This window comes from Typopeltis vanoorti, chromosome 22 (genome assembly GCF_054136105.1).
Source record: "Typopeltis vanoorti isolate ZY-2024b chromosome 22, IOZ_Tvanoo_1.0, whole genome shotgun sequence".
In the NCBI taxonomy this organism is placed as follows: Eukaryota; Metazoa; Arthropoda; class Arachnida; order Uropygi; family Thelyphonidae; genus Typopeltis; species Typopeltis vanoorti.
The window spans coordinates 53195164-53209793 of record NC_143570.1 but is presented as its reverse complement, the minus strand read 5'-3'; the positions used below and the strand labels follow the sequence as shown (position 1 = coordinate 53209793).

Below are 14630 nucleotides of genomic sequence, written 5' to 3'. Positions count from 1 at the left end.
TGAGATTTTTTTTTTTTTTTTTTAAGATACACCACCTACAAATGGTCATAAAAATATAGCACATTTAGTACTGTAAGTTGTTTACATAATCAACAACTTTGTTGTAGCGCTCAAACTTGAAGCTGTTTAAACCATATTGATTATTCACTAAGCAGCCTGACACTCTTACTTACTGGTGAAAATATGAACATACTCAAATAACAATAATAGTGTTTGTAGTTTTCTAAAATCTAATAGAAAGATTTTATTTCATCATCATCAAACTCCTGACATGTACTATCAAGGGGTGTACAGGATATAATAGTACTCCATGAAAAATTTACCATTAATAACTTGATATCTACAATTTTCCTCCAAATTAGTCTGTTACTTGTCAAGACCCAAACATTATCAGATCTTATATTTCTGTCTTTTAAGGCACTTTTACTGCATCGATCCACCATATATCTTGGTGTTCCTTCTACCAATCTAGCATAGAACACTTGTTTTGCTAATCTTTCCTCTCCCATTCTGTTTAAGTGACATACTACCTGAGATTAGCTCTATTAATGCATTCCTGGATGCTGACGGTGTCAATTTCTTTCCTAATATCCTCATTTCTAATATGATATTGCCATTGATGTCATCCGTTCATGCCCCTAGTCTTTCTCAGGACTCTCATATCTGCAGTCTCTAGTCTTTGGTCAAGTGTTTTACTTCTGACCCAACTCTCAGATCCATAAGATAAAATTGGTTTGACACTGTCTTGTATACAACTAATATTGAATTAATTTCTCTCTTATTCCATATAAATTTATTCAGTTGACTTCCTACCATACCAGCTTTGTTGCTTCTGTTGTCTATTTCCATATTTAATTTACCATCTTCATTAAAAATCGTGTCTAAGTAGCTGAAATGATTTACTTGTTCTATAGGTTTTCCATTCACAATGCAGTTGATATTTTCAATTCTTCTGCCTGTTTTCATTGTCTTTGTCTTGTTATTGTTGATCTTCATAACATATCATATGCAACAGTTATTCAGTTTAATCAGGGAATCTTGCAGACTTGTACTCTATTTATTTAGAAGTATAACATCATCTGCATAAAGCAAAGAGCTGACATTAACATCCCCAATTTTGATAACAGGAAAAAATTCCTTCATAATGTGATCCATATAGATAATGAATAACAGACGGGATAATGTACATTCTTCTCCGACACCAGATTTCACATAAAACCAACTTCCTGTACTTCATTCAATTCTAACTGCTGACTTACAACTCAAATAAAAATAAGTATGGTTTGATATAATGACCCATTGACACCATATAACCGTAGCATATTGAATAGCTTCTCTCTTGGCACCTTGTCACATGCCTTTTTCAGATCTACAAAACTTAAATACAGATCTTTGTTATATTCCCATGATTTCTCAACTATTTGTTGTAAAGTGAAAATCTAATCCTGACAGCTTCTATTTGGCATGAATCCAGGCTTGTTCGCCGAGCTTCTCTTCCACAATCCTTCTCAACCATTTCTCAAGTATACTTCCATAAATGATTGTTTTTTCTACTTCAAGTATGGATAAATATTCCTGATTGCTGCCTGGTCAGTGTTTTTTTACCACTGTGCTCTCATCACTGCTTCTTTCATTTAGCAATTTTTCGAAGTAATTACTCCATACTTCAAGGATATCTTTTTCTCCAGTTTTCATGTCATCTTTATCATACCTGATTCCTTTTACAGCACTCTTTCCTCCATTTCTGAACTTCTTCAACAACCACCAGAATATCTTGCCACCTTCTTTATATTTATTTTCTATGTTCCTACCAAAGTCTTCCCATGACTTGTTTAGCTAGTTTTACACAGTGTTTAGCTTTCTTACATTTGTCTCTATATTCTCTAAGAGCACAAGCTGACTTATTTGCCAGGAACTTTTTTCTTTGATATGCTTTTTTCTTTTCCTTCACTGCCTCATTAACTTCCTGTGTCCACCATGGAGTTCTGATTTTTCTATCCTTGTAGATAACCTCAGCACATGCCTTTCTGGCTGAATCAATCAGTGTTTTCTTCAGGGCTTGCCATGAAGATGGCGTTGCTTTTGGCTGTAGTTTCGTTTCCACCATCACGGTGACTTGCAGTAGTGATGAGTGATGCCATGATTTTTCAATCACAGTACGAATTGATACCATGAAGTTTTCATATCAGTAATTTTAAACTATCAGTAGTTCATGGCACCCATAACGTGTTGTGATGCGATTTCACATTCACGGTGCTATATTGAAATCGTGAATAAGGATCATCAAATTGTGAAATCACATTCACACTTCTACCAAGTAACAGTTGTTACTCATGAATATTAGATATCAATGAATAAACCACAGTTCATAAAATATCGCTTCACTAGCTTGCAGTGTTGGTGTTCATAGTAGCAATTCAGAAGCACTTGGTATATTGCAGAATTTCTGCTGCGTAATTTAGCGTGTGATAGTTGTTTTCAAGTTGCGGTGGTGGCGATGATCCATGTTAGTAACATGGAGAAAAAAGACAGACAATGTATTTCGGTAGAAGAAAAGATGGCAATTCTGTGACGTATAGATTGGCATGACAGAACACATGTGCAATGATCAAAAGATCTTGCTAATTGCACACGTGTTCCGGCATGCCACTCTACACATCGCATTCAAAGTGGACACTCTCCATGTCCACTTTGAACACGATAGTAAAAAACAGGTCAAGCATTGAATTCGATGCAAAGCAATCTGGCGCTTTGCCAAAAAAACGAAAATATATCCGGACTTTGACATACGATGAATTGGATAAACTTGTGGCAGAGTGGTTTGTTTCTACGAGAGTGTCAAGTATTCCAGTCAGTGGTACTATTCTCCAAGCGAAAGCCCTTGAATTTGCTGCAAGGTTGGGGATAAATGGTTTTACTGCGTCAAATGGATGGATTAATCGTTTCAAGACTCATCACAATGTTGTGTGTAATCAAGTGTGTGGAGAAAGTAATGGTGTTGCAGGGGAAACTGTAAACCAGTGGAAACATGAGCTGAAGACTATTATTCAGGACTACAAACCGAAAAATATTTTCAATGTTGACGAAACTGGGCTCTTTTATAACATTCTGCTGAGTAAAACATTGTGTTTTAAAGAAAAGAAGTGTCACGGTGGAAAACTCAGCAAGCAGAGGGTAACTGTTTTGGTCATGGTCAATGCTGATGGATTAGGAAAATTGCCTCCACTGGTAACTGGTAAATTTAAAAAGCCAAGGTGTTTTAAGAATGTGAAAAATCTGCCTATTAAGTATGATGCCAACATCACAGCATGGATGACCAGCAGCATCTTCACATCCACTATGCATGCTCTGAATGCTAAAATGGGGACTGCAAAATACTACTACTGCTAGACAAATGTCCAGCACACACACTGAAGATCTGCAGCTCAGAAACATTAGATTAGTGTTCTTTCCCCCCAATTGTACAAGTGAGCTTCAGCTATTAGATCTGGGCATCATCCATGCATTTAAATGGAAATATAGAAACATAGTTATTGAAAGAGCTGTGTTTATGCATGATAATGCATAAACACTAACACACCAATGGTACCAAGTGTAGAAGTCATCCTTGCCAACCACCTTGGTGAAGAAGAAGTGGTCGAAGAAGACTGTGATCATGAACATACCACCCTACTAATAAAGAAGCAATGGAAGCTATCTCTGTTTTGAGGTGGTATATTGCAAGTGCATCAGGAGACAATGGGCATTTAATGCCTTATTATTATTATTATTACCCCAAGACCTCATAGAGTCAAAGACTCATCTGGTAGGTCCTTTTATCACATACACAGCTCATCGTACCGTGCCTTGAACACGTTCAAACTCCTTGCAGACACCACACTCTCAGGCAAGGCATTCCAATCATTTACAACTCCACACGAGAAAAACCTGCCTCTCACTCCCCTACTCATGCCTTCTTTATACAGTTTCCAGGGATGACCTCTGGTTCTCCCCTGATCTCCCACAATTTTCTGTAGAACTTCTCCAGCATTGATCCTATAACAACCCCTTACCAACTTGTAGGTCTCTATCATATCTCTCCTCTTCCTTCTGTCCACCAGACTCTGCGAATTGCATCTTCTCAATCTTTCCTCATACTCAACATTCCAGAGGTCAGAAACTACCTTAGTCAGTCGCCTTTGAACCCTTTCCAACATTTCTTCATCCTTCTGAAAACCAGGTGACCAAATCTGGGCACAATAATCCATGTGTGGCCTAATCAAAGCCTTATACAAAGGAATAAGAATCTCCCCACTTCTACATGACAGTGTCCTCCGCATCATTCCCAGAAGCCTTTGTGTTGTCTTCACAATTTTGGCGATGTGTCCCCCTAAATTTCAGATCCTTATCCACCATCACCCCTAGATCTCTTATTTCTTCCACCTCCAACAATATATCCTCACCAAGCATAAATTCTTCATCTTTGTTTTCCAAATTTTAAAACCTTACATTTTGCAACATTGAACTCACATCCCCATTTCCGTGCTCAATCTATTCAAGTCTTCCTGTAAGGACACAACATCTTCACTACACTTCATGGTTTGTCCCAATTTTGCATCATCTGCAAACAACTGAATATCTCCATCAAAATCTTGGACCACAATAATGGACCTAAAACAGACCCCTGAGGCAGTTCACTAGTGACTTTCCTTTTCCTGGATATCACTCCCTCATACACAACTTGTTGATACCTATCAGATAGCCAGTCTCCACTCCAACGCACCAATCTAATATCCAACTCCATCTGCTCTAGTTTGACTGTCAACCTATTATGAGGTACTCTATCAAAAGCCTTTGGGAAATCCAAGTATATTACTGTGTATCCTTTTCCTCTGTCCAAAGAAGCAGTCACTTTATTGTAATAAGTAAGTAGATTACTAAAACATGACCTCCCTTTAGCAAATCCATGCTGTCCATCAAAGATAATACAATTGTTATCAACCCAACTCTGGATCCTAGTTCTCACAAGCTTCTCCAACAATTTAACCACAACACCTGACACACACAGATAGGCCTATAGTTTGATACTTGAGTTTGATCAGCTCTTTTATAAAGTGGCATAATCTTGCCTTCCTTCCACTCCTTAGGAACTTGACCGAGTGCAAGACTCGTGTTAAAAAAATATGTCAAGGCAGGTTTCAACTCCCTGGCACATTCTTTCAGAATACGTGGTGATATATTATCAAGTCCCACAGCCTTATTAACATCTAGTTTACTCAACCCCCATACACCTCTTGCTCACTTACAGTCAGTCTCTCCTCCCCATCATCTATTGCTGTTAATCTCTCCATGTAGTTACATTCACAAGATTGAAAGACCTTTATGACCTGCTCATTAAGTTTCTCCATCACACATTCTGCAACAGCTTTCTTTATACCATTTTCTCCTATCAATGTCATCCTTACATAATCATTCTTTCTTTTGCTGGCTACATATTAAAAGAACACCTTAAGATTCTTATTGACTTCATTAGTTAAATGCTAAAGAAGCCAAAAAGAATCCTAAGGAGTTCTGTTGTTCATACCTCTCTTTAGCTACCCTCACCAACCAAGTCATCCTCCTTGCCTGGTCTTTGTAGACCTCATGGAATTGGTTATTTCCACTTCTTTTATGCTGCCTCCACAATGCCCTCTTTCTCTGTATTGCATGCATAATCTCTTCATTCATCCATTTAACACCTACCTTATTTATCCTTCTCACTCTTGGAATACATTTAGACATTGCATCTAGTATATAGTTTTTGAAAATCCCCCAAGCTGCATTGATCTCTTTTCCAGCTAACTCCTCATTCTATGTTACACCCACAAGCTGTCTCCTGAGCTCTTCATAATCACTCACTTTGTAGTTCCACATATACACTTTTCTCACAGAGGTGCCCACATTGTTGGCAACTACCCAGGTGATCTGATGTTCACTCTCACCAATTGGTGGATGATTTGACATTCATTTATAATTACATCCTCTGATGAGATGATCAAATTCAAGACCCTGAATCCTCGTGTGCCCTCTGTTATATACTGTCTGAGGTAGTTATCCCTCAAAAACTCAAGAAACTCATTTTCTTTACTTCCAGTTGCTATTATTATTATTATTGTTCCGGGCAACTCCAAGGAGGCGACAGACTCATCGAGGGAGGCCCTAACATCATGTCAAGAACAACTATTCTATTATAGATACTGTATCAACATTGATACAGTATCTATCATACCTTGCCTTGAACTCATTCACGGACGTAGCACCCACAACAGACTCTCTGGAAGCTTATTCCACTTATTCCACTCTCCAAGTAAAAAACCTAGCTCTAACACCCATGTCAACCACGCTCTTGCCCAGCTTCCATGCATGGCCCCTAGTCCTCCCACCACCAGTCATATTTTCAAAAATATCTTCTGGATCAATCTTGTAGAAACCCTTCAGTAATTTGAATGTCTCAATCATATCACCCCTCCTTCGCCTATCATCCAATCTCTGCAACCCACAAATCTTCAACCTATTCTCATAAGGTTCATTCCACAGACCTGCTATCATCTTGGTCACTCGTCTCTGGATCCTCTCCACTTCCTCCCCATCACGAAGAAACCCTGGTGCCCATAACTGGGCACAGTAGTCCAGATGGGTTCTTATCAAGGCTTGATACAGAGGAACAACAACTTGTTTGTCTCTGCATGTTAAAGTATTTTTCAGAAGCCAAGTGATTTGATGAGCTGATTTAGTCACTTTTGCAATGTGCCCCCTAAACTTAAATTCCCTATCCACCAACACTCCCAAATCCCTGGCCTCATCAATCTCCTGGAGTATGGTTCCACCAATGTGATATACTGCTGCTATTCTTTTCACCCCAAGGTGTATAACCTTACACTTTGCCACATTAAATTGACATCCATTTTTCCTAGCCCAGTCCTCCAAACTATCCAAATCATCCTGTAAAATTTTGACATCCTGTGCACTCACAATTGCTCTACCCAACTTTGCATCATCAGCAAACAAGTGAACACTTCCTCTCAAATCCTTTCCTATATCATTGATGAACAAATTGAAAAGCAGTGGTCCAAGAACAGAGCCCTGCAGCACACCACTAGTCACAAGCCATCTTTTGGACTCAACTCCTGAATAAACCACTCTCTGGTATCTCTCCTTCAACCACCCTCCTATCCATCTCACCAACCCTATATCTATCCCCATCTGCTCCAGTTTACTGATTAGGGTTCCATGTGGTATCCTGTCAAAGGCCTTGGCAAGGTCCAGTAGTATCACTGTAAACAAATTACCCCTATCCAGTTCAGCCGTCACTGTGTTATAAAACGTGAGCAAGTTACTGAGGCATGATCTACCCTTCACAAAACCATGTTGTCCCCCATACAATATCCCATTTTCATCTATCCAATCCTGTATTCTTTTCTTGACTAATTTCTCTAAGACCTTGACAATGATTCCTGATATGCTAATCAGTCGGTAATTTACAACAGCAGTCTTGGAACCACCTTTATGCATTGGAACTATTTTCCCCCTCTTTCCACCCCCTCGGAACTAACCCAGACTCGAGACTCAAATTAAACAAAATAGTCAAGGGTACTGACAATTCTTTAGCTGCTTCTCGTACGACACGAGCTGGTATACCATCCAATCCCACGGATGTATTGACATTGAGGTTATGCAATAGACTACTCACCTCCACTTCATTCACCACAATTCCCGTATAATCTACTGGTTTATTCGTTTCTGCAATGTCACCACCTGGTTGATATATACTTGCAAAGTTCTCACTAAGTAACTCAACTATATCAACTGATTCAGTTACCTCCCTACCATCGCATTCTTTAAAATCATTCTGCGATGTACATTTTTCCTTTTACTTGCTACATATCATAAAAACTGTTTAGGATTCTCTTTAGCCTGCATAGCCAATGTTCTTTCGTCTTTCGTAATCCTTTTTTGCTTTTCTTACCACACTCGTTACCCTTCTGGCCTGCGCTTTATACCGTTCATGTGCCTGCCAGTCACCTTTCTCCTTAAATTCCCTCTATAATTGTTTCTTTTTTTGCAGCTCAAGCTTAATGGTGTTATTCATCCATTTAACCTCTACTTGATTTATTATTCGGACTCTAGGTATACAGTCAGCCATTGATTCATGCAAACACTTCTTAACTGCCTCCCATGCACTATCAACCTCTAGTCCTTGCAATTGTACATGCAATGGCACTGAACCAATCAAACTCCTAAGCTTGTCATACTTTCCAGCCCGATAATTCCACATGTACCTTGTCTTAATTGAAAATTCCACACCTTTAGCCACCTCCCAAGTCAAGACCCTATGATCACTCTCACCAATTGGTGGCAATGTGGTCATATTTGTTACAGCCAAATCCTCAGATGTAATTACTAGGTCAAGCACTCTCTGACCCCTAGTATTTTCCATTACATGCTGTCGCAGATAGTTATCCCTTAATAACCACATAAAATCCAATTCCTTCCTCCCGTGTCCTCTCCTCACTCCAATCAATGCAACCATAGTTGAAATCTCCCATAATAATTACCCTCCTTTTACTCATTTCTTCTATTTGCTTGTGCATACTGTCACCCATCTTTTCCATCACCTGGTCTATAGCAGCACCCAATTGTATATTTAGTTCTGCTAGCCACAATCTCACACCAAATGGCCTCAAATGTGCTCTTTTCTCTATCCTGCAATTCAACTTCTATTCTCCTTGGCTGCAGCTCATCAGCTATCATCAACAATACTCCTCCTCCCATTTTATTCTCCCTGTCATTTCTGTACACACTATATTCATCACATTCAATCCCACTAGCTATATCATCTACAGTCAGCCATGATTCACTAATACCAATAACCTGTGGTCTGGAAGTGCCAACCATGGCCAAAAACTCTTCCTTCTTGTTCCTTATACTCCTAGCATTAGTGTACATGAATTTAAGACCCCCATTACCCCCAACCGTACCTTGATGCCTTATATTAACTATCCCACTCTGATTTGTTGTCCTTATTTGCTCGGGCATATTATATTCATTCATACATTCAACTGCCTCCCTAAGGACTGTATATCTAACCCCCCCCCCCTTAATAAATCTAGTTTCCCTGAATTTGCATATCCACTACATTCAGCAACACTTTCTCAAGTCTCCTTACATCATAACCATTCAAATGCAAGCCATCCATCTTATATAGATCCTTTCACCCATCGAACTCACTCCACACATCCACAAATTCTACACCACCTCATCATACATAACCCACGCATAAAGTCATTCGCAATTATGGCCCTCCTTTTAAACATTTCATACCGTGGCAAAAGACTAATCATTCTAACTCTCTCACTCTTTTCTTTTGCTACCTCAAACAATTCATTCAGGTCTTCTATCATTTCCATTTTATCTCCTTTCAAATCATTCGTACCTGCCACAACAATCATTTCTTTCACCCTTTCATTTTGCTCTCTAATAGACTCAGTTACATCCTTTATGGTCGCACCAGGTTGGTACGATTTTGTCAAATCCTCTACTAACACACCTCGTACTAACGAGTCTCCATACAGCACTCTATCCTTCATTATGTTCATGTTCACACTCATACGCCTATTTTTCCTGTCATACTTTTTATTTTTGGCTCGTTCAATCAGTCGACTTTTGCTCATATGCTCTAGCTGCTGTTTTGCCCTTTGTATCGCACCATTCAACAACGCGATCTCACTCATTGCATTTATCTCATCTTTTTTATTCTCTGTAAAACCATTAATATTATCATTCACACTTTCTACGTTCACACTCTCACAATTCTCTGGTACAACCTCACCGTTTCTTGTCATATCTCTATTTTCTTCATTCTGAAGTTTGACAAAATTATCACACTTACGATCCGAAATACACTTCAATTCCTCATTCTCCCTACATTTTCTACACACATTCACTCCTTTATTATCATCTAAACACACTCTGACTGCACTCTGCAAAGCGTACATTTCGCAGATAGTACACTGAATCATCTCCTTTATGTTACCATTCTTGAAAGAAGATGGCAAACAATCATTACTGGCCGCCATTTTCCTTGATACTGGAGCCATACTTACTAGTAACGTATTTTATCAAATTATAAATTATAAACACCAAAAACACACAAATAGATGCACTAAGATATGCAAGGCAAACAAAACTACGCAGTATTAAAGTAAATTTATCAACGATAACTGAAAATAACGCTTATCTTATCGGGAGCTTTCACGAATACTACACACTAGAGATCCCTCTAGCGGCAACTTCCCGACATAGATTATGTTATAAAACACTTGAGCACACTAACTACACTAATAAAACTACATTATACTAAATATAATATACTAAAATTACACAATTAAATCTAACAAAATATTTAATAAATCAACAAAAATCGCAAATCTTTCAGGAGCTCTCCGACAGTACGTCTCTTCACCAGCTAGCCTCAACACCAACTCTGCTATCTCATCATTCCAGTCTATATTGCCATGCCCATAATGATTACCCTTTTCTTATTTGCTTGGCTAATTTGATTATGCATTTCATTATCACCACCATTCACATTACCTGGTCTATAACAACATCCAACCAAGTATTTGATTCCATTGACCTCTGTCTCACACCATGCTGCCTCAAAACAACTGGCACTATTTCCCTCTTGCATCTCTATTTTGTATGCACTTAACTCTTTCTCTATCATCAATAGCACTCTCCCCTCCCTTTTTACCCCTTATATCCTCACAAAACACATCATACCCTTCCATCTCTATTCCTGTCAGGTTGTCGTCCTCTTACAACCATGTCTCACTTATTCCAACAATCTTTGGGTGAACAGATGCAATTAATGCAACCATTTCATCTACCTTGTTTCTTATACTTCTAGCATTTGTATACAAACACAACAGCTCATTTCTGGATCTACAGCTAGTTTCACTGATACCACCCACTCGATGTGATCTCTCCATTTCCCTTTCTGCTTATTCATTTTAAAACCATTCTCAATATCAACTGTTTCCTCTTGATCCCCAGTCATCCCATTCCTTTCCTCTCTACATATGCTCTCACCTCCTCTCGGAGCATTCTCATGCTATGTACCCCTGTCCACCCTGAGTCTCCCTGTTTCCCTGCTCCTCTTGCGCACCCATTCTCTCATTTTCTATACTCTTACCACTCACTTCCTCATTCATAACCACCTCTTCAATCTCTCCTGTCTTACTCTCCTGCTCTTCCACATCACTCCCCTCTTGATCTGATTCATTCTCTCTCACTCTACTCGCTTTTCTACCTTCCAGCAGCAGTCTCCCCAAGCGACTCACACCATAACCACTCAAATGCAGTCCATCGCTCCCATGCAGTTCTCTTCATCCTTCAAACTCATTCCACACATTAACAAACTGCACTCCTCTCTCCTCACACATTTCAGCCAGCATATCATTCATAATCCTTGCTCTCTGCCTCATTTCACCACAGTCATACTTAGGCAACATGCTGACCACCCTTCCTGTCACACTATTCTCTTCTATCCTTCTAAGCAGCATCCTGATATCCATTCTGACGTCCTCTGTCAAATCATTCATACCAATTAAAACTATCAACTCCTTTGCTCGCTCCTTCCTCATATCAATGCCTCAATTATTCTACTTATTTTGCCACCTGGAAAACATAACTTATGCATCCTATCATCCAGCACATCTTTAATAATGGAGTTGCCATACAACGCCACTCGCTCATCTTTCGTTAACTCTTTCGTGCCATCATGATTTGTTTTAATAATTTTTACCCGAATTTTCTTAATTTCATTCCGCATCCATTTCATCTCTTTTCTCATCCAATCCAATTCAACTTCCAAATCTCGCGTCACATTCTCTCTGTCGTTCAGTCTTTCTAATTTTCTAACTCTCAATCTCCTCTTCTCACTTTCACTCTCATTCATCCTTCTGTGCTTCCGTACTTTCGGTCCTACATGCGTCCAACTTTCACTATCATTCATTCTTTTGATTTTTTTCACTTTCGATTCCTGCATTACGCCATTTCCAATTTCATTCGTTCTCTCAGTTTCGTTTCCTTCCACCACTCTCGCCTCACTTTCTTCCTTTTTAATATCCGTTATGGTTTTATATCACTTGTTTTCTTTTTTACTGATTTTTTAGCATTCTTTCACCTCTCTTCCACTCCATCCTTCTCTTTCGAATGTGCACTCATTTTCCCCGCGATATACTCACTACTAACACTTTCTGTCATCAATTCCTCCTTCAGGTTCCACTTCGCGCACACACACACCCTCCTTCCATCTGCTCTAAACATCCACAAATCATTTATGTAATCGAAAGAATACATATAGCACACCTCACACTTAACGAAACGACTGACGTCTAAATTAATCTTGGAATGACAAAGCCGCTGCCATGTTTTTTCTGCTGGTTACTGCTCTAAGATCTAATAATAATGAATTTGTAATTAAGTTTAGGCAAATCCCCCACACTAATAATACTGCTAGCACACAACTTTTACAGCAGCTCTTTCTCAAACAAATACTCATATAGACTTAATTATTCCAAGAATACTTATCTCAATCTGGAGCTCTTCTTACACATGCTTCACTTCGTCCACCACACTTCACTCATGAGTGCCCTCCTTATACATTGTGGAGAAGCAGATGGAACTTATAAGAGTGCAGAAAAAGCAAAAACAATCAACTAAAGATTTTTTTTTAAAATAGACAAATGTAAGTAATTGTAAAGTAATTTATTTTCAGTTATTAAATTTTCTAATCTAGTATGTAGAGTCACATACTAGCAGTAAGTCATCTTTTAGCCTTTTTTAATGTTTTTTTACATTTCCTGCTATTTACACTTTCCATCAGTTCCCTGGAAAGTGTAAAAAATGGGTTTTACTGTATATATAGTAATGGTGAAAATTTTTCATGTAGTACTATCATATCCTGTACATACACCCCTTGAGGGTACATGTCAAGAATTTGATGATGATATATACTGCACTGTCTGGGAGAAGTGGAAATCTTTCTTAGCAATGAGAGCGAAACAGCTTTTTGTTTTGTGATGTTAATGAAAATATTACAAATATGCTATCTAAAAATGTCTGTGGAGTGGAGTGGTAGTTTTGATTTTTCTAAATTACTCTTACTAGAAGAAGTGTTATTCAGAGAGGACCTCAATTTAGACTCTAGAGGCCGGTTATTTCACTGAAGGATAATTAGGCCCATTAAATGTTGGTATAGGTTAAAAAAAAAAAAAAAAAAAAAGTTGCTATCTGTGCTTAGTGGTACTATTAAGTTTCTCGGATATATGAAAAATTGCTTTGGTGTTTTGACATCACATTAACTGTTACTAAAATAATTCATTTATGTGATTAACAAAATAGTAATTTCAATAATTTGCCGTTTATAATTTTTAGTTCCTACACGTCCAGAAATGGGAGTTCAGTTAATGCAGGAAGAACCTCAGCTTGTTGTCCAAGTTCAGTGGTCTAGACCAGTCCATACTTATGGCCAGCTACTAAGTTACCGTCTCCGGTATGGTCGCTTGGATGGAGGCCATGTAGAAGAATTAGAAATTAATCCTCTAGATGATCACACTACAATTAAAAACTTAGGTGTGTTTTATTGCATTTTCTCAGTGTATCTTCATTATCATTTCAATATATCTTCATTCATTCATTATAAGCATTTTGCATATTGTCTTATTATGAAATCTTTAATGTATCACAGTCATGGGAATAATGAGGCATAGGGCTAGCTACCTTATCCTTGGGACGGATATGGCTTAGAAGGGCTAATGATAGTTCCATAACAGGCCACTAGGCCTAATACCTGAAGGGAAGAAGTAGTCATGGGAATAATAGTATTCACTTAATTGTTATCATAACACATGTAGCAATTTATGACCAGCCATAATGTTTTGTGGCTAATATTTGTTAAGGGATTTTTTGAGAGAATTTTTTTTTTTCTATTTTATGTAGGAATATAAAATTCCTATGTAGAGTTTACACGATATGTCAGAAAACATAACTGTTTATTATTATCACATCAGCATCTCCATGAAGTCTGAAGATTAATTGCTACTGACCCTCACTAATATACTATTTTCATACAGAATCTATCATACCTCTCCTCAAATCATCCACTGTCAAAATATTCATGACAGACTTTGGCAACCCATTCCACTTATTCACCGCTCTCCAAGAAAAAAATAAAAATAGTCCCGACATCCCTACTGACTACAATCTTACTCAGTTTCCAGGAATGATCTCTTTTTCTTCCCTCTGCCCTCATCTACTGATAATTTTTCTTATGAATCAATCTTATAAAATGCTTTTAGTAACAGTGGCTAATTCTCCATGCTTGCTGCACGAGCTCATTAATTGAGAAAGAAGTAATATTTATTTGTTAATAAATGCATGCATTTTTAAGCATTCCATTTAGGCTTTTATTTTTGTAGACAGAAGACATTTTAAGCTTGCACGGCAATAATTGAGCTTTGCATTGTATATCGAAGGCCGACACTAGTCAAGCTACCTTGGCTTGCTCGGTTGTGGGAGCATCCAGGTCTTTGCTTCAGCACTGTGAT

At 38.3% G+C, this 14630-nt stretch overlaps 1 protein-coding gene across 8 annotated transcripts in view; it reads left to right on the top strand.

Moving 5' to 3' along the window:
• Positions 1–14630, top strand: part of LOC150094422 (tyrosine-protein phosphatase Lar-like) — a 1380317-nt gene that overhangs the window by 1006305 nt on the left and 359382 nt on the right. For all 8 annotated transcript variants that reach the window (XM_090412197.1, XM_090412199.1, XM_090412204.1 and 5 more), the window contains one exon: positions 13459–13656. In XM_090412197.1, the coding sequence (XP_090268323.1) occupies positions 13459–13656 (198 nt within the window). The remainder of the gene's footprint in view (positions 1–13458; positions 13657–14630) is intronic.